This window comes from Marmota marmota, unplaced genomic scaffold (assembly GCF_001458135.2).
Source record: "Marmota marmota marmota unplaced genomic scaffold, marMar, whole genome shotgun sequence".
NCBI classification, from domain to species: Eukaryota; Metazoa; Chordata; class Mammalia; order Rodentia; family Sciuridae; genus Marmota; species Marmota marmota.
Window position 1 is genome coordinate 972,059 of NW_026000108.1, and position 19,906 is coordinate 991,964.

A 19,906-nucleotide genomic window follows, 5' to 3' on the forward strand; every position below is an offset into this window, starting at 1 on the left:
GGGGCAGCATGTGCCAAAGCATGGAGTGGCAAGGCCAGAGGCAGTGGTGCAGAGGTGCTGAGATTTTAGGGACAAGAATCACCTGAGCCAGTGCGGTGGCACACGCCTGTGATCATGAGTTCAAAGCCAGCCTAAGACGCGAAGCAGCTCAGTGAAACTCTGTCTCTAAATAAAATGGGAAACAGGGCTGGGGTGTGGCTTAGTGGTGGAGTGCCCTGAGGTCAATCCCTGGTCCCCCGCCACCAAAAAAAAAAGGAAAAAAAAAAAAAAAGGAATCAGCCCTGAGATGACCTTGGGTGGACTGCAGTCACTCGATGCTGACTGCTGACGGCCCGGCTGCTGTGGAGGGGGCTGGGGCAGTGGGTGGCAGTCCCCGTGCGCGTTCACAGGTCTGGGTGTCCTTATTAGTTTTTGGTGGTGTTTCCACAGACTGAAGCCCCAGGGGACGAGGAGGATGAGGACGACGACGAGGACTTTGTGGAGGTGCCGGAGAAGGAGGGGTATGAGCCCCACATCCCTGCCCATCTGCGGGCTGAGTATGGTAGGCTGCAGCTCAGGGGGCAGTGGGAGGCGCCTGGGGAGGAGCCCCTGCTCTGGGAGCTGCAGCCCAGTGACCTCACAGGAGGTGGGGCTGTGGGGCCCCGCCTGTCCTGCTGGCTACGCCACAGATCCCTGAGCCGTTCACTGCTTCAGTTAAGGGTGGGCTCCCCGGCTCCCCTGCAACCTGCCCTGAGGCAGGCTCCCATCCCAGGAAGTCCTGCTGCAGGCCCCTCTGCCCAGCCCTGGGCCAGGGTTCTGACCCCATAGTGGGCCTGCTAGCTCGAGAGGAGGCAGGTCCTGGCCCCGCCCTGCAGCTCCTGGGTGCTCCTGCCCAGCAGCGGCCTCAGGAGAGTGTTCCAAGAGTGAGGTGGGCAGCTCCCTGAGCAGACGGATGCCCTCTTGTGCAGGCTCCCTGGACCCAAGGTGTCGGGGGGACTGGTTCCAGCAGCTCAGGAGCCATGTCTGGTGGTGGCAGGAAGTCGGGGGGAGGCCTGGGCCTCTCAGGGTTGGGGGTAGCCATACCACATGCTCAGGCTTTTATCCCCTAGGGACGATTCCTGGGGATGTCAAAGTAACCTGCGTACCTCTTGGACACTAAAGGTGGACAAGGCGTCTGGGCCAGGACTGTGATGTCCACAGCAAGGCCACGTTCCTGGTGAGGAGTGGCACAGCTGCAGTTGGCCTTTCCACCTAGGAGCCCCTGAAAGTCACACTCTGCAGCCCAGGCTCCTGACCTCCAGGGCAGGGGCAGCCTCGAGTCTGGTGGGTTCCAGGGCCCCAGGGCACACACAGGAGTCATGTGTTCACGTCCAGAGCAAGGAACTGAAAACCGGACCCCTAGCTTTTATGGTGAAATTGACAAGTTGGTTTGAACTGAAGTCTGTGAGATGAAACGTAGATTTGTTAAAAGAATTTAGATGATTAGGCAACTCGCGTGTGAAGACATGACCCATTAGGGGTGTCATGCCAAATTAGCACAACCACATGCTAATGCCCTCCACTCACACAGCTGTGTGCCCACACGTCCGCTTCTGAGCTGGGCAGGGCCAGGGGGCTGGGCACCTGGGGTTCAGTCGTGTGAGTGTGGTAGGGAAGCTCCTGCCCTGACCTCACTGGGCGCCTGGCCTGGCCTGGCCTGGCCTGCTTTGCGGAGGACCTGCCTCTGCCTGGTGCTATCCTGCCCTGTGCCCCGGCCCGCCTTCCTCCATGGGCCAGACCCCACCCCAAGCCTGGGCTCCAGCTGTGCCTCCTCGAGGCTCCTTAGCCATTGACCCCTCTGACCTCCCACCTGCCCCCAGCCCCCGCCCCCCGCACCTGCCATTCTTTTTGAATACCAGTGTCCACCTGAAGTGGCCTTTGCCATCTCCTGATTACTGCCTTTCCTACGTGGCCAGAGCCTCTCTTGGGTGGCCACAGCTGAGTCCCACACTGACATGGGTACTGGGAGGTGCCTGTAGCCTGCGGCTGGGTGCTGTGGCCACCCTCCCCAGCCCACCTTACCTTGCCCTCTGCTGGACCAGGCCCTAGATAGCAGAGAGGCACTGGTTCAAGTGTGGCTACCTCTGAGGCTATTGGGTCTGGGACGGAGGGCCACAGGGACAAGTGAGGCAGAGACAGCCTGTTGGCTCCTTCCTTTCTCTGGTCCTGGGCCAAGGACCCCAAGGTCTCTAAGCAGCCACAGCACCTGCCTAGGCTCTTGCCTGCCCAGATATCCTCCTGCCTGCCACGTGGCCTTGTCCCCCTCCCTGAGCCAGGGCTGGTCCTGGACTCTGCCAGGGAAACTGGCAGCTGGCAGTGACTCTTGGCTTGGGTCACACCAGACTTTTCAGGGTCTGGGCCTCTGTGTCCCTGTTGGTGCTTCTGAGTCCTCAGGGTTAGTCTGCAGCCTCTAACTGGCAGGACCTGCCTCTCACACAACCTTCGTCCTGCAGCGGCTCGTAGCGCAGGGCTTGGAGTAGGACACAGCAGAGGCCATTGTCCTCCAGCCCAGAGTGACGAGGTTCCCTCTGGCCTGTGGCTTGCGAGTGGCCAGTAAAGTGGCACGACCACAAAGGCAGACTGTCATGGAGTGCTCCCTCGACGGGCCTTTAACTGTCCCTCCAGGCAGTGGGCACATGGGGGCAGGGCCTTGCTGACCACCAGTGGAGAGTGATGGGCACCAGCAAAGTCCTTGGGCCCTCCTGTGTGGAGGTGGCCTGTGTCCCCCTTGTCTGCTGGCCAGTGGAGTCCATCCAGTGAAGGGGTTGAGCTGTGAACAGCCAGGGGCCTCTGCCAGGCTCCTTGGGACACCTGTCCAGTGCCCCTGCGAGGAGGCCCAGTTGCACGGAGGTGTCTCAGGGGCCCAGGGCTCTTGTGCCTGCCTGACCTCCAGCACAGAGGAGCAGGGCAGGGCACCCTGCTGGGGTGTGTTGGTCCAGAAGAGGACGCAGCCTCAGCAGGGCCTTGGTTCCTGAATTGTGGGGAGATCCATCACACAGAAGTGGTGACCCATTGCCTGTGCCTGGGCTCCTGGTTCCTGTCCTGCCAGCCTGCTTTGTGACTACCCCTCGTCCAGGCTGCGTGGGCAGGCCTCGCCTGTGGGGAGGGGGTTTGGCGAGACCCTGGCCATTTCCTTGGTGCAGACTCACCCCTTCCCTCGGGAAGGCTTACAACATTGTCTTTGGCCTTAACAGACAGGGGCCTAGGGGTCTGGGCAGTGCTGCTCCTCCTGCTCTCCCCAGAAGCGTCAGGTGGAGGCCGATGGGAGAGGGAGGCTGTGCAGCGGGGTGCTCTGACTCTCTGGTTCAGGGTCTCGCTGTCTGCCCGGCCCTGGGCTGCATTGCGGAATCAGGGGGGGCCAGCAGGGCCCCTTCAAGCCTGGGGCTCAGCTTCAGCTGGTCAGGTTGCCATGAGGCCTGGAGCCAGGGCAGGGCGGTGGGGACCCCGTTGGCCTCCTGTGGGAGAAAGGCAAACGGCCCGGGAGCCCTGGAGACGCAGGGCAGGCAGGAGGTGTGCCTGGGCGAGCCCAGTTCATGATACTAGTTTATATTCTGTCGCTGTTTTTTCAATTAAACGTGGGTGAATCTGAAGTAGTTAGATTTAGTCTAAACCCACACAGCCGAGGAGACCGGGGCTCTTTTTCTTTCTCGTTTCTTTCTCTGAATTTTCACTGAGGGGCTTTTATCTTTCCCTTAATCCTACCATTTCTGTCAGGACATAATCTCTTTCTCAAATTTACATTTTAATTACAAGGCCAGTGGAGCTAGGTGGAATCAATAATGTCAGCGCTGGGCAGCCCAACTTTGTGCGGAGCCCAGCCTCTCCATTTCCTGCTATCGATTGATCTCTCCGCACTGTCTGCTTTAGTGCTTCAGGCAAATAGGTGCCACTTGGCCAATTTAAACAAAAACAGGGATTTGGACATTTTTATGATTCTTTTAAAAGCAACCGTGGGAGTAAACTTGAGCCCAGATACTGTACTGAGTCAGCCGAGCAGAGCTGGGGCGCGAGGTGGGTCGGTCGAGGACTCTGCCCTCATCTGCTGAGAACCGCGTGCTGGGCCGAGGAGCCCTCTGTGTTTTGGGTCTGCTCTGGAGGTGTGTCAGCAAGATTGATTCCCCAGGACAGTGCAGGCGGGGCCCAAGCCCCGAGTGTTTACCCTGCTCTACACGCTTACCCGTCTTCTTAATGGTCTAAAACAACAAATCAATGAAAAATATATTTCATTCTTGTAACTCTTAGGAATTCTCCTATTGATCTCTGGGCTGCGATTGTATCTGTCCAAGTGTCACATTGTTCTCTTCTCAGTCCGGCTGCCTCGCAGCGTGCGGTGTTGGCCAGCCGGGCAGTGTGGTCCCTGGGGAGGCCGTGCTGCGGGTCTTGGGGCTTTGGGATGCCTGGGAGTGGGACCTGGGCATTGGATGGCGCTGGAGCCTTTGGGCTGAGATCCGTGGTGGCCACAGGTGACCGGCAGCCCCCAGGGACCCTGAGCAGCTCCTCCGTGTTCTCTGTGGGCATCTAGGAGATGGGAGTGTGCTGGGTCCTACAGCAGGGCTGGCATGTGTTTCCCCAAGGGGCCAGAGAGCGAGTGTCCGTCCTAGCTCCCGAGCACGCCAGACAGCACAGGGCGGGAGGGCACAGCTGTGTGCCAGGGGGCTTTATCTACAGAGGAAGGCTGCAGGCGGCTGTGGCTCTTGTCTGCTTACCACCGTGATGTCCTGAAGAGGAGCTGGCCACATCTGTGTCCTGTCGGGCTGCCCTCTGCTCAGGGGCCTCGGGCAGTGGTGCTGGCCTCCACCTTGGTGTCGACTCATTCGCATACACCTTCCACGTTTCCTACACGTCGACACGTCCCTTCTGTTTTTGTTTAATATTTATTTCTTAGTCATAGGTGGACGCATGTCCTTGTTATTTTATGTGGTGCTGAGGATGGAACCCAGTGCCTCACACGCTAGGCAGGCGCTGCCACTGACCCAGCCCCCGCCGGACATGTCCCTTCTCTTGAGGTCCTTTGAACTTAAAATCAGTTTCCCTGGTTGAGCTGCCATCTTGGCTGTCCCTTGGTCCTTCCTGCACAGAGACTCTGATCCTGCCTTTATGTGCTGGTCTCGGGCGGGACTTGGGCCGGGGGGTGGCCACAGCTCTGCCCAGAGGTGATCTGTTGGCTGGGCTGCAGCCCTGGGCTGGCAGCCGCAGCACCTGGACGTGCTGCCCGGGCTGCTCCGCGTACCACACGTCCCCTCAAAGTCGCTGCTGCTGTTGGTTTACTTCTTTTCCCACCTTTGTTAAAATGTTTTTTTCTGTTGCTTCTAAATCCTTTTTTATCTATTTTTTTCTGATGATTGTTTCTAATTTTAAAAAGTATTTTTAAAAAGTGTGTGTTGTCCCCTGCTGTGTGCTCCCTGCAGTACCGGGGTGGAACTCGCCTTGCACACTCAGCTCACACTGCCTCTGAGCTGGCCACCCCCCATCCACCCTTGGTTTTTATAGCCTCTTGATTTCTGTTCTGTGCCCCGGCCCAGGACTAGTGGCTGAGCACCCTCCCGCCCCGGCCTCCCTGTCTGGTAGGTGTGGACGGAGGGGCAACAGACTCCAAAGCATTCCCTGGGCCCTTCCTGCTGAGGCTCCCGTCGAGGAGGCCCTGGTCCTCACTGCAGGCTGAGAGGGTGGAGAGTCAGGCTGGAGGCCCTCAGCCGTGGGAGCAGCCCTCCCCGGCCCTGCGCACCGTGCTGTTGATATGCTGCTGCAGTAGGACTGTCCTTCTTTAGATGTATGGCTTTTTCTCTGATGTCCTTAAACTCCCTGTAGAATTTCCAGCCACAGTTTCCCTCCGTCTCCAGGAAACGAGGCTCACCATTTCCCAACTCTTCTCCACAGCGCTTCCTTTTCTTTCCTCCAGATTCTGGAAATGAGGACCTTGGTACCTGCACAGGTGCCCTTGACTCTCACTGCAGGAGTGTGTGTCCTCCGGGGGGGTCAGAGTCCCTGCTACCCTTCTGCCCTGCAGCAGCCTTACTCCTGTCGGCTCGCTCTAGTGCTGGGCTTCCCCTGTCCACTGGCTGCTGCGGCTCCTTGTGAGCACCTCAGTTGGCGGGTGCACAGGGGAGGGTGGCAGAGGCAGGCCGTGCCTCTGGAGTCCTAACCCCTACCTGCCCTGTGCCCCACCTGGGAGAGAGGCGAGCAAAGGTCAGGGTGGGCCAGACCCAAGTCCTTGCCTTGGTACGGGCAAGAGGGGTGGGCAGGGCCTTGAGGGATAGCAGGGATGGCGGGGTTTGGTGGTGTTGAAGGATCTGTCCTGTTCCGCCCCAGGGATGTAAGAATGGACATGGCTGCAGAAGCCAGTGTGCCACTGTGCCCGTGGCCTTGCCATCCTGGTGCCAGGGGCTGTGCTCCAGGTTGGCATTCTACTCACTGGGAGCTTGCATCTGACTGGCAGCCACGGGGCGGGTATCTCCAGGCCCTGTCCAAGAGGGGGAGGTGACAGGAACCACTTCTCAGGGCCTTGGAGGATCATGGGCTCTCATGTGCAGGGTGCGTCCCAGTTGCTTGGGCACCGAGAGGTGGCAGGTGCTCACGGGATCTGCCCAGGTCATGGGGTGGAAGTCAGCAGTGGACATGTGTCTGTTTCAGGGCTGGAGCCCAAAGCCCCTCTGCAGGCTCTGGAGAAAGATGCAGCTGCACAGGGCTCACAGGCGAGGAAGAGGACGAGAAGGGACGAGGAGGCGTCGGACCCCACCTCTGCTGCTGCCCAGCTGTGGCGGCCCCACGACTGCCTGCCTCCTGTCCTACCCTCCTCTGTCAGGTGATCCCAGATGTCCCACTTTGTTGGGCCACTGCCTGGCACCGTCACTGACTACCCAGAGCACCAGTGGGGTGCAAGGCCTTCTTTGGCTCCCTTGAGGGCACCTGGGTTGTGCAGCCCTGGGTAGCGGGCACCTGCTGACCTCTGTGTGGGGCAGGGCTGCTCAGAGAGCTGGCACGGTGGGGCAGGACCCATAGACGTTCTCTAGACACAGCTCACCCCCAGAGGCCCTGAAGCTGGACCACTGCTCAGGTCTTGAGAGACAGATGTCAGGTTTCCCAGCCAGAGGAGGGCCAGAGACCAGAGCACTGCTCGGCTAGGACAAGGCTGCTCACAGGACTGATGTGGCTGAGGCCCTGGCTCCCTGGTCTTACCTTGGGTCTGGGCTGCACTGGGCTGTGCCCTCTCCAGGAGTGACAGCACATTCTGCTCTGCTCTCAGGGCTCCACTGGGACCCGAGGAGGCCCAGAAACTGGCGGAAGAGCGGGCCCGGGCGCCCGTGGTACCCTTTGGAGTGGACCTGTGCTACTGGGGCCAGGAGCAGCCGGTGACCGGGAAGATCCTCAGGTGAGTCCAGGGTGCCTGTGGCTCCAGAACACGTGGTCCTCCCTGAGCCTGGCTGCTGCTCTATTGGGAGCCGCCCAGGGAGGCTGGGCCTTGTTATAGAGAGGGACTAGCCAGAGAGCACTCGCAGGGGCTCTGGGATGCAGGCCTTTAGAGAGCCCAGCTTCACCTCTTGATCCAGCGCAGTCCTGGTTCTCATGGGGTGCTACTGAGCAGGTCCCATCACTGCCCGGCCAGCCAGAGGCACCCTGCCTACCCCAGTGGGACCTGGGCTGGCAGGCGGGCCAGGGCTGACAGGGCAGGGAGGCTCACTGGGAAAACAGGTGGAGTCTTACCGGGCTTGGCTAGGTTGGCTTGAGGGCAGTGGAGGCCAGCTCTCGGGAGGCAGAGGGCTGGTGATGCCGCTGTGACCCCAGGGCTCATACTGTGGCCACGTGGCCTGTTCCTGTGAGGATGGATGGCCTTGCAGTGGGGGCCTGCAGAAGGGGCTGCCCTGGGTTGGCAGAAATGGCTTAGCCACTGACCAGCAGAGAATTGTTTGTGGGGTCTTCTTCCCTGGGGCCCAGAGCCAACTACCAGGCCCCTCAGCTTCTGCAGCAGCCTGAGGGTGTTTGGGGAATGCTGAGCCCATGGCTTAGACCTGTGGTCCAGAGGCATGTGGATGCTGCCTCTATCCTGCCTGCCCTGCTCCGCTGGAGGGTGGGGTCGGGCAGGCCAGGCGGGAGGAGCAGCAGGGCAGAGAGGTCTGTAGGAGGCACTCTGGGAGCTGTCCCTCCACATATTGTCACCAGGTAGCTAAAGGTCAGTGGCTAGCCTCAGAGCCCAGCCAGTGGCCACTAGCCTGGCTGGGGACTGAAAGGCTTAGCTGCTGCTCCTCCCTCAGAAGCCCCACACCTGGAGGCAGCACTGCCCTCCTCCCGCCTGCCTGACCCGGGTCCCCCAGGGCCCCTTGCAGTTAGGCTCCAGGACAGTCAGGCCTGAGCATCTTGTTGGGAGGACCCAGTGGGTCCTAGCTGGCCCCAAGCCCCACTGGGGAGGCCAGCGTCTCACTCACCTGCATTCCGTGGGGGCGGGGCCCTTGCCTTGGACCACGCTGCAGACCCCCAGATGGTATTGGCCAGGGCAGGCCTTCTAGGGCTAGTCTCCCCAGTGGGGACCCCTGCTCAATGCCCGTGCTCCTGCCTGCAGGCTGGTGGGCAGGGCGGGACAGTCCTGCCTCTGTTGTCCTGGGGCCCTGAGGGCAGAGCACAGAGCAGGAGGGCAGGTGTGACCGTCCTCCAAGGTCCTCTGCAGATGAGCGTCAGGAGACTTGGTACACCGGCAGATCTGAATCTCAGCACCGTTTCTGGAAGCCCCGGGAGGTAGAAGAGGAGGTGGACAGTGCAGATGTGCCTGCCGTGTTCCAGAGCCGCCGCATCACCTTTGCAGGGAAGTTTGAGCCTGTGCAGCACCGGTGCCGGGCCCTGAGACCCGATGGCCGGCTCTGTGCGCGCCAGGACCGGCTGAAGGTGAGGCTGCGGCCTGAGTGTTCTGTGGGTGTGAGGCTGGGCCAGGACAGGGCTGTGGGCACTGGGAGCCTGCAGAAGGGGCTGCCCTGCGTTGGCAGAAATGGCTTAGCCACTGACCAGCAAGAATTGTTTTTGGGGTCTTCTGCCCTGGGGCCCAGAGCCAACTTCCAGGCCCCTCAGCTTCTGCAGCAGTGCAGTCTGTGTGGACTCAGAGCCCTGGGAAGGGAGAGGTACACCCTGGCCCACAGCTGCCCACTTTCACCCCAGGCTGGAGGGAGCAGGGAGAAATAGGTCACCACTAACAACTGACTGGAGGCCCCAGGCTCCTGCAGCTACAGCCCCAGGTCTGGGAGGACCAGGGCCCCTGCTGTGCACCTCCCAGGACTCACATCTGAAGGTCACGTGACTGCAGGGCAGTGTGTCCCCCCCCAGAGGCACTTGTGCCCAGGGAGCTACAGCCCCCACCTCCTTGCCATCAGTCTTTTTGTGCTTGCTTTGCAGTGTCCTTTCCATGGGAGGATCATCCCCAGAGATGATGAGGGGCGGCCCCTGGACCCAGAGGACAGGACCCGGGAGCAGCAGCAGCCACCACACAAGCAGTCACGCCCAGGTAGGTGTGGGGGCGGGGTGCCAGGGCACAGCCTGGGGCACCACAGGGTCAACCTGGGCGACTCTTCACAGTTCTCAAGCCACAGCCTCCGCTGTAGTAACAGGCAGGTTGGGGACCAGCACCTGCAAGGCCACTGTCGGGATATGGACACACCCTCCATAAGCCACCAAGCTGGCAGTTGCAGGGTCAGGTCCTGCATCCTGCATCTCTCCTCAGTGGAAGGTGGAGGCGGGAGAGGGAGCAGGCCGAGTGTAGGAGGCCAGCTCGTTTCTCCTGCTTTCCGTCCTCCTTCCTGATGGGGCCGTTGCCTTGTCCCATCCAGAGATACCTGTCCCTCCTGCCCTCAGGGCACTTGCTGCAGCCTGGCCGCAGGAGTTGCTGGGTGCCCAGGGACCCAGGGCCCCTGAGCAGCAGGGCAGCGGTGAGCATCCACAGACGGCTGTGCTTCCTGGAGCCTCGGCAGGCTGCCCTGCCTTTCCACGGGCTGGGGTCCCCCACCCTGGCAGCTCCGACCTGCTGGCTGTCTCCATGGACATTCAAGCCTGCGCTGTAGCCCCAGGCCCTCCCTCAGAGGGGGACGCGTCTGCAGGCCCACTCAGCAGCTTCTTGCCCTTGGGTCCTAAGACACAAATGCTGGGTTTCATCCTGACACCGGCCGGTGCCTAAGCCCTGGGCAGTGGGAGGGCCCTGACCTGTTCATCTTCAGGGCAAGGCCTTCCCTGGTGGTCACACTCAGGAGCAAATTAAGTGCCTATTTCTGTGTCGAGCCTGAAGAGTCTGATTTCCAGCCCTCGGTGGCTTGTTAACAAACAGGTATCAGGCCGCGGCTGCCCCGGTGCTGGCCAGTCAGATGTGAAATAGCGTCTCTTTACTAACTGCAGTATCGATCCCGCCTCCCGCACACACGGGGCAATTTTCTTTTCCCTGGTGCTAACCTCAGTGACAATGCGCGTGGCGCTGCAGGGCCCGTCGGCGCCCAGGAAGGCCGCGCGGCCGAGGCGTCTATTGATTTTCTTCAAAGGCTTTTAAATTGCTCCTTCATTTTCCTGAGGTGCTCATTCCGTCTCCACTGGATGCTGGCATTTTTTCCTTGTGTTTAAACAATTGCTCCATTCACCGGGTTCCTAAACTGTGACGCCTTCTTATTACTGGGAGATAAACTGTTTAGACAGTTTTCCTTAATCTTGGATTAATCGTCCCTGGATCTGAATTGTACAGCCCCGAGTTCCTTCACTTCAAAAAAATCCTCCTGGGGAGGCCACACCATCTGTCTGGGCACAGCCTCTCCCTCCATGGCCGTGCCCACCACAGCCTGGCCTTGCTGGCTCCCTGTGTCCGGGCACTGCTCCCTAGCCCTGTGGGCATGTGGGGCCGGGGTGAGCACCCTGCTGTAGGCCAGGTCCACCTGTAGGGATAGGCATGCTGGGATGGCCTTGCCGCCACTGCCCTGGTCTGGGATGGCATTTCCACACCAGGCGGCCCAGGGTCTGGTCGTCCATCTCCACAGCCTGCAGAGGCAGGCCAGCAGGAACTGGTGGGGAGCTGCCAGGATCCCCGCCCGGCCCCCAGGCCAGAGTGGGCCTGTACACGGCTCACTTCCAGCAGCCCTCTGAGCAGGGCTCTGCTCATGCACTGGGTATGGCCTGACCCTGGGGAGGCTGCCCAGCAGGGCTGGGTGGCACTGGTTTCCCTTACAACCGTGGCACACGGTACCCAGTCCTCTCAGGAAGGGCACCCTGTTGGGCTGAATTCCTACCTGTTTCTGAGACCCACAGCCAGGCTGTCTGTGGACGAGTGAAACACAAGCTGTCCACTGCCTGTCGTCCTGGGCCTTCCCTCACCTTGATCCTGTCCAGCCTGTTAACAGCACCACAGTGGCTCAGTGGTCACTGTCCAGTTTGCAGTCCAGTAATTACCTTCCAGAGGCACTGAAACCCTCACTTCCAGCCTTGTTTGACAGCCTGCCTCGAAGCTCATGGCTGTACCACGACGGGCCTCGGAGGCCTGACCTAGCTCCCCCCTGCCTGTCTGGGCCACAGGGGTCTTTGGGGGCTCAGGCACCTCTGAGGGTTGTGGAGTCCTCTGCAGTCTGTGGGGCCATGCCGGATGCAGAGGGAGTAAGCTCTACCCGGTCCTCACCCCGGTCCTCACCTGGCTCCACTGTGGGAAGCCTGAGCTGGAGCCTGGCCCCACCCCATCAGGACAGGGCCCTGGGCTCCTGCTTGGCCCCAGCCGGAGGCTTCTCCCCGAGCCCCTCCACCCCAGGAGGGCTTCTGAAACCCTTGGGTCTTATCTAGACTGGCAGGACCCGGAGTTCATGAGGGACGTGGAGGCAGCCACAGGGGCAGACCTGGGCTCGTCGAGGTACAGCCAGAAGGGCAAAGGGAAGCGGAAGAAGCACCCCAACCTCACGGACCTGCGAGAGCGAGCCAACACCAGCCGGGCCCGCCTCAGGAAGAAGGTCTTCGCCAAGTAAGAGCTGCTCGCCACGCCTCCGGGACCCCTGGTCTGGGCGTTGGAGGAGGGCCTCTGGGGCCACCTGGACCTTCTCCCTGGCAGCCTCCAGCTCCAGCCAGGGGCAGAGCCATCCCAGGGGTTGTTAGGGGCCCAGCTGCAGCTGGGCGCCCTGAGCCTTCTCCCAGGGAGGCTGCCATCCTTGCTTCCCGGTGGCTTTGGGCAAGGGCCAGCTGCTTCAGAGTGGACCCTTCATGCCCTACCTGGCTGACCCCAGAGGGCCAGGCCCTGGCCTTGCTGTGCCCCAATCAGTGCCTGCACTCTCTGCAGGGCCTCAGGGAGGACAGCCACTGCAAAGGCTGGCAGATGGATCAGCCCCTGCCGCCTGATTCCAGGCCCAGGTGCGCTGCTCAGCAGAGGGCGGCCACTTGGACCTGCTTCTTTTCTCTTTGCATCAGCCTGCTCTGCTCAAAGAGGACCTGGAGTGTTGCTGTAAGGCCCAGGAAGCCATTGCCTCCCCCTGAGGTTGATGCCAGGCCCTGGGGGGCCTGCCTGGCCATGCCCACTGCCCCCGTAAGCCTCGTGCCTGGGAGCACCTGCAGTGCTCGGCTCACCAGGCAGGGAAGGCTGTTGGTGTTGACGGCAACTGGCCAGTGGGGTCAGCAGAAACAGGGCTCCCTTGCAGTGGGGGCCAGCGGGGTGCGTGGGCCTGAGGGGCTGCCAGTGGCACCTGGGTGGGACTGCTTTGGGAGGCTCAGGGTATAAGGCTGGTGTCCAGTGGTTCAGTCAGATGTGAAGGGCTCTTGGGTGCCTCTGCCTGGGAGCAGTGGAGGCCTAGGGATCCATTCCGGCCTCCTTCCTGCTTCCTCCTGGGTACAGTGAGACCTGTGGTGGATGCAGGGCCTCAGAGCCCACTACTCGCACAGCTGTGTGGCCTCGAGTCTGCCACAGAAGGAACCTCAAATGACCTCCACAGCCCTGCCTTGAAGGGAGAGCCAGTAGCAGTGCCTGGCAGCGTTCAGGGCTCCAGGCCCAGGATGTGTCCCCGCTTTATGGCTTCAGCACCACGGCCCCTGAGCTGGTCTGGGGGCAGCCTGTGTCTTGCCTTCCTCTGTGTGTCTATCATGCATTCCCCAGCTGCACACGCCCCCAGGGCTGCTCTCCATGAGGTAGGGTGGGCTGTGCCCTCACTCCTGGGCACAGCTAGGCCTGGCAAGATCCGGATCCCTGTGCTGCCTCTTGGTCCCCAGGCGAGGCCTTCTTCCCCAGGGCAGGGCCCCTGCCTGGACAAATGCACAGCCATCCACAAGCAGTGCCCAATCCCCGAGAGCCCCGGCTGGAGCCTCCCTGACCACGTGTTGCCTTGCTCTCCCCACAGGGCAGCTGTGCGAAGAGTGGTCACTGCCATGAACCAGGTGGACCGGAAGAAGCACGAGAAGTTTGCAAACCAGTTTAACTATGCGCTGAATTAGAGGCTGTGCCGTGGCCCCTGATCATCAGCTCTTCTTCCTCTGCCAGCATGGGGGAGGGAGTGTGGGTGTCCATCTGGGAAGGAGCCTTTCTTGTGTGTGGTCAACATCAGGAAATGGTGTGCCAAGATGCCCTGCAGTGGGGGCCTTCACCTGCCTGGGGGCCACCACCACCTGGTTGCTACGTGTCCCCTGTGGGGCATCCTGTGGTTCTCTTGAGCCTGTGCACTGGGCGGTGTGGTCAGAGCCCATGGACGGGCCCACGGTCGGCACCTCCTGCCCTCCACCCACGCTGCACCCCCCGGAGGCTGCCTCTGAGCAGAGCAGCTCTGGGAGGCCCACGCTCTGTCACTGTGCCCGCAATGGGAACTCAACCCTGGTGGAGGCCAAGTCCAGGCCTCGGTGGCCCTAGTTCCCCCGCAGGGTGCTGAGGAGGCCCCTGCCCCCTGCGGAGTGTGGCTTCAGGGGCAGTGTGGGCTCACGCGGCTGCACTCCAGAGCACTCTGCTGCCCTACAGGAGCCGCTGGCCCCTTCCTGCCCGGGTCTGCCTCTGCCTTTTCTGGACATTTCAGATCTGGAGTTGTTCACAGGTGTCCTCGTCGCGCTACTGCCCCTTGGCGGATGTTGTCAGACCCGTGGCACCTCAGTCCTCCTTCCTTTGCATCACCTGGAGCCGAGAGGCTCCTCGGGTGTTCCTCTTTTGACCTTTGGGGTATTCCCACGTTTTGGCTGTTGGGAATAGCACTGCTGTGAGCGTGTGTGGACAAAGGTGGACAGAGGTTGTCCACCCAAGGGATACACCAGGGGGCATAGTGACTCCATGCCCCACCTTTCAGTGAACTGCCAGGCCCCCTTCCATGGGGAGGGTCTCCGTCCTGCACCCGCCAGCAGCCCAAGTCCCACTGGCCTGCTTCCTTACCAAGCTCAGGGTCACCTGACTTTTTAGTTTCTCGAGTCTTTGTGGACGTGAAGGGTTTGCTCGTGTTCAGATTTGCATCTCTGTAATAACCAATGTTGAGCATCTTCTGTTCTTATTGGCCATCTGTAGGTCTTCTTTGGAGAAACGTCTACCCAGATCTTTCCCATCTTTAATGGGGTATGTGTCCTGTGTTGTGAGAGTTTTGCAGAGAGTCTGAATACCAGGCCCTTGATACTTGCCGATACCTCTTGCCTCCTGCCTTCTCGATAGCACCTTTTAAGAGTCATCATTTTGTTGAAGTCCAACGTGTGTGTGTCTTTTTCTTTTGTTGCTTGTGCTCTTGGCGTCACGTCTGTGATGCCATTGCTCATTTCAGGTCACAAAGATCCGCTCTTCAGTTTTTTTCCTAAGACTTTCCTATTTCTAGTTTTTAGTCTGGTCTTGGGTCCATTTTAGGCTGAGTTGTGTAAGGTGTGAGGTGGCCCGCCTCCTCCTCTTGCCTGGGCCTGCCTGGCCCCCAGTCTGCAGTCCTCTCTCTGGCCCATCAGCAGTTTGCTGCTGCGGTGCTGCGGCTGCGGTTGATTCCGTATTTGGTGAACATGAGTCCTTCAGCTTTGTTCTGTTCAGTGTTTTTGGCTATTTTTGGGTCCTTTGCATAGAATGAATTTTAGGATTAGTTTGTGAGTTTTTGGGGAAAAAAACCCTACGATTTTGATAGAGATTGTATTCAGTCTATAGATCATTTTGGGAAATAGTCCCATCTTGTCTTCTGAGTCATGAATTTTTGATACCTTTCCATCTAATTGTCTTTAGTGGTGTTTTACAGTTTCAGTGAGTTTTTATGAGTGTTCATACAAAATTGAAGCTGGCTGCAGTGGTGCATACCTGTAACCCCAGTAACTGGGGAGGCTGAGGCAGGAGGATTTCAAGGCCAGCCTCAGCAGTTTAGTGATGTTGGGGAGCAGACAGATGTGAGTGGTGGGAACAGGAGGTTAAGGGGATGACTCTATAACATGGGCCCACTGTGCCGACCCCCACATGCTTTCTTTTCTAAGAAGCAATTTACCTGCAACCTTGCCTGGCCAAAGTGGACAGGATGTGGCACATTTCTCAGGAAACTACTTGTTACCTGCAGGAGAAATGCAGGCTCAAAATAATGTTGATGATGGGGCTGGGGCTGAAGCTTAGTGGCAGAGCGCATGACCCTTAGTACAACATAGAACACCTGAATAAAATAGAGGCATTCTATTCATCTACAGCTACAGAAAAAATGATAATAATGTTGATGATGAGGGCGCAGTGGCCACGCTGGGCATCCCAGCAGCTTGGGAGGCTGAGGCAGGAGGATCGTAAGTTCAAGGCCAGCCTCGGCAACTTAGGGAAGCCCCAAGCAACATAGTGAGAGGCTGCCTCTAAACATAAAAAGGGCTGGGCTGTGGCTCAGTGGTTCAGTGCCCCGGGTTCAATCCCTGGTGCATTAAACATAAAATTAAGGGTTTATGGTTAAAAATTCAATTAGAAATAGTGAGCATGGGCCAAGGTGACCCAGAGTTACAGCAGTGGGTCTTGAAAGATGATGTTATCTGTCAGTCAAGGTGGACTTGGGTGGGACTCTCCAGAAACTTCTCTGGATCCCAAGTAAAACTGGAGCCTGGAGAGTGCCCTGTCCCTTTTCCTGTCCCTTCAGTAGGCTCACTCCTGTTGACTCTGAGCAGCAGGGTCTGGACCTTTCTACCGATCGTGGGACTGGGGCCTGCCCTCCTCCTGCTCTCAGGAGCCCTGCCCTGGAACAGCAAGACCCTGCAACTCAGTGGGACCCTGTCTCAAAGTAAAAAGTGAAGGGGCTGGGGTGATGGCTCAGCGGTAGGATGCTCACCTAGCACGGGCGGGACCCGGGTTCCATCCTCAGCACCCGTAGAAATGAAGGCATTGTGTTGTGTCCTTCTACACCAAAAAATAAATATTGAAAATAAATAAGTAAGTAAAAAATGAAAAGGGGTGGGGATGCAGCTCAGAGATTAAGCACCCTGGGTTCAATCCACAGTGCCAAAAAATAATAATAATAATAATAATAAATCATTCCTAAGTGTTCTTTTTGATGCTATTATAAATTTGTTTGCTCTCTGAGTTCCATTTTTCAATTATTTGTTTGTTGCTAATGTATAAAAATACAACCGATTTTTGCATGTTGATCTGTATCCTGCCACCTTGCTAAGCTAATCTGTTGGTTCTAACTAAGTGTGTGTGTGTGTATGTGTGTGTTTTCCAAACACTTTTTTGTGCACAGTTGTGTCATCTGCAAACGGGGATCTTTTCCTTCTCCCTTTGCAGGCTGGGTGCTTCCTGTGCCTGTGTCTTGCCTAATTGCTGGGCTGGCACCTCCTGCCTGGTGAGGACCAGACCTGGCAGAGCAGAGGCCCCTGTCTTGCTCCTGATCTCAGGGGCAGCTCAGCCTTTCCCTGCTGAGTGTGACGCCAGCTGTGTTCTGTAGCATCACATTTCCAGAGCAAAGTCCCCTTACTCCTCTGATTGTCCCTTTGTCATGAAGGATCGTATTTTAGCAAATGCTTTTTGTTTCACTGCCAAACGCTTTTTTTCCATTCTCAAGATGGTGAGATGGTCTTTCCCCTTCTCCTGATCAGGCTGGGGCCTCCCGGGTGCCTCGTGGGTGACACTCTTGCACTCCTGCCCTGGGGTGGGTCCTCTCCTTGTGCTGCTGGGTCTGTCGGCTGGTGTGGTGCATCTGGATTCTTAGGGGACGTTGGTTTGTCATGTTTCTTGTGACGTCCTTGGTATCAGGGTCTTGCTGGCCTCCCAGAACGCGCTGGGAAGTTGCGAGGACCGGTCATCATCACTCCAGCCCTGGTTGGGGTTCACCAGCAACGCTGTGGCCCTGGGCTTTGTGAGACTCCTTAGCTGGTGGTGACCTGAGTGCGTGGAGCAGCTCACTCTGCCCAGGAGCCGTCCTGCCCCCTGGTGACCTGTGCTGGGCGGGACTGCTGCTGCTCACGTCTCCCTGTGCCCAGTGCTTGGATTCTCTCCCCTGCTCTCGCCCCTTCCTCCCTCCTTCTCCCTTGGTCAGACTGGCTAAAGGTTCATGACTTTGTTGTTCATTCAAAGACATGACCACTGGTTCTGTTCATCGTTGACTTTCCGTGCTTTATTCCACTGATCTCTACTTCGACCGGCACCATCTCCTCTGGGTGCTTTGGCTCTAGTCCACTGTGTGTGTTTCCTGAGACAGAAGAGTCGCTTCCTGGCTGCAGCCCTCAGTTTCAGTGTCTACCTGGGCTCTCCTGTGAGCGCTCCCGGGTGCTGTGTTCCTGCACTCCTGTTCCTTTTCGCAGTCCTGGTGGCGGAACCCGGCCTCACACAGCGAGGCAAGCGCTCTCCCACTGTGCTGTGCCCTAGCCCTTTCTAAAATCTAATTTTAAAAAAGATGAAAAGACTTTAAAGCACCCTGAATTCATTTCCTAGTACTCAAAAATAAATAAACCTGGAACCTGGGTCCTCTGGTTTTTTCTGCTTGAGAGGGTGAGAGGGTAACCTGGTAAGCAGGTAACTGGGTAGCCAGGTAACCGGGTAACCAGTGCTTCTGCCTTCACAGAGCCCACAGGTGGGGTCGCGGTCTCTGCTCCCAAGTTGCTGTGTCAGTCATGCTCAGCCCCTCGGACCTCTCTTTCCTGCCAGCCTCGCCTCCTCCCACGGTCCTCTCCCCAGGCTGCCGAGTGCTGCAGCTCACACCTCCATCCCACAGGGGCCAGCCCCCGGACCCAGCGCGGCCAGAAGCGGGGTCCAGCCATGTCCGGGCTCTGGCACTCACTGCATCCTGTGGACTGCAGGCCCTCGGCTGGGCCTGGCGCCCTGCAGGTGCCTCTGCCGTGCCCCCCTGCCGTGCCCCCTCTGCCGTGCCCCCCTGCCGTGCCCCCTCTGCCGTGCCCCCTCTGCCGTGCGGGTTCTTCTCCTGGAGGGCAGGTGTGCCAGCTGCGAGTCTGCTCCATGTCTGTCTCCCCGTCACTTCTGGGAACTCATTCTGTGAGCGTAGGGCCCTGTCGACAGTCGTTTCCCCAGCCCCAGGGCGCTCCTCCCTGGGGTCACCTGGAGAGGTGGCCCCTAGAGCTTCCTTGGGTGCACAGCTGCTCTTCTTGTGCTTGAGACTCTCTTGGCTCCCGGCTCGGGACAGTGGCCACAGGTCCAGGGAATCCACATGCTTCTTGCGTGTGCGGGCCGCTCTTGCCCACCAGGTGTGCAGGTGGGCCCTGGTGTCTGTCTGCAGGCGTCCCCTGTGCCTCTCCTCTCTGGCGCCTGCCATCCTCTCTCTGTGGCTCCTGCAGGCGACAGACTCTTCCTTTTGCCGACAGGCTGCAGGTGGGCTGCTCGCGGCCCGTCTGCCCAGAGCCTCGCTCAGCCTCTGCGAGCTCCCCTCCTCGAGGTTCTCTGTCCCTCCAGTGCCCAGTCTTGGGCCTGGCACCCCAAAGTGCGGCCCTTCCCAAGCTGCTGACAGCACTGGGCGCCAGGACTTCCCCGGGAGGACTGCTGTCCCCTGTTTCTGGGTGGCTCTGTGTTGTTGAAATGTTGAAATACCCTGGTGTGTGAATGGGGGGCAGCCGGCTCCAGCCTCCTGCTGCCTGTTTGGCTGACTTCGGCGTCCTCCCCACTCGCTCCGTGAAGTGTGGATGCTGTGGGATCCGCCCCGAGGCCTCCGCACCCTCCCTCAGCCTCCTACCTGCAGCACCACAGTGACAGCAGGACGAGTGCAAAGCCACATGTGTGTGCACAGTGACACCCACACCTCAGCAGAGTCAGCCGTCCAGCGCCACTGTGGACACCCCCTCCTCAGCTCTGCCTTTAGGCTCTGGACAGCACAGCTGCTGCTGCCAGTGCCCTGCCTCAGCTGGTGGAGTCGGGCGGTCAGGCAGCCCCTGAGTGGGCTTGTCCAGGCAGCAGCAGGCCGGCCAGTGTGCACTCCCCAGGGGGGCTTTGAGGAGCTCCAGAACCGACCCCCTCCCAGGGCTGCTGCGGGTCCGCACTGCGGGAGGCCGCTCCCCTGAAGGCTGCTGCAAGCTGGTCAGGGAACTGTGCGAGTTCAGTCGCACAAAGCTCCTCCACCAAGACCCGTCCGTGGCAGCCAGCCGTGTGGTGTGCCTCGTACCTCGCAGTGCTGAGCGTTCTTTCTTGAACAAGCCTTCTTTGGATTATTACAAGTCTTTTTAAAAATTTCCAGCATTGATTTGGGTGGTTATTCTAATGGTTCTGGATTGTAGGAGCTCTTACTGTGCTTTCCAGAAGGGCTTCCCCAAGGACACAGTAGTGAGGACAGGTGCACTGCCCTCCACAGGACAGCCTGGGGCTGTGTCCAGCCTCTTTCTGTCCTGCAGGGTCCTGTGTATGTCCTGGTGTGCAGGCAGGCATGCATTGGATGTGGGGCTCCAAAGTCAAGGGGTAGGAGAGTGTCATTTTGACTGCGAGGTGACTGGGGCAGACCTGGTGTCTGCCTGCTCTCCCGCAGTAACGCTGACCGCTGGCTTTCCAAACCATCACCTCTCCTGTGCATCGGCCACG

General features: G+C 59.2%; 1 protein-coding gene across 6 annotated transcripts in view; it reads left to right on the forward strand.

Moving 5' to 3' along the window:
• Nucleotides 1-17,851, forward strand: part of Uvssa (UV stimulated scaffold protein A) — a 32,945-nt gene extending 15,094 nt beyond the window's left edge. For 3 of the 6 annotated variants that reach the window (XM_048784022.1, XM_015481865.2, XM_015481869.2), the window contains 6 exons: nt 430-541; nt 6,649-6,820; nt 7,262-7,387; nt 8,667-8,892; nt 9,394-9,502; nt 9,825-10,268. In XM_048784022.1, the coding sequence (XP_048639979.1) occupies nt 430-541; nt 6,649-6,820; nt 7,262-7,387; nt 8,667-8,892; nt 9,394-9,502; nt 9,825-10,168 (1,089 nt within the window). In that variant the 3' untranslated portion in view covers nt 10,169-10,268. Of the gene's footprint in view, nt 1-429; nt 542-6,648; nt 6,821-7,261; nt 7,388-8,666; nt 8,893-9,393; nt 9,503-9,824; nt 10,269-11,799; nt 11,975-13,334 lie in introns of those variants that run through there. The other 3 variants (XM_015481867.2, XM_015481868.2, XM_015481866.2) reach the window with 3 other exon arrangements.
• Nucleotides 17,852-19,906: the final 2,055 nt, after the last annotated feature.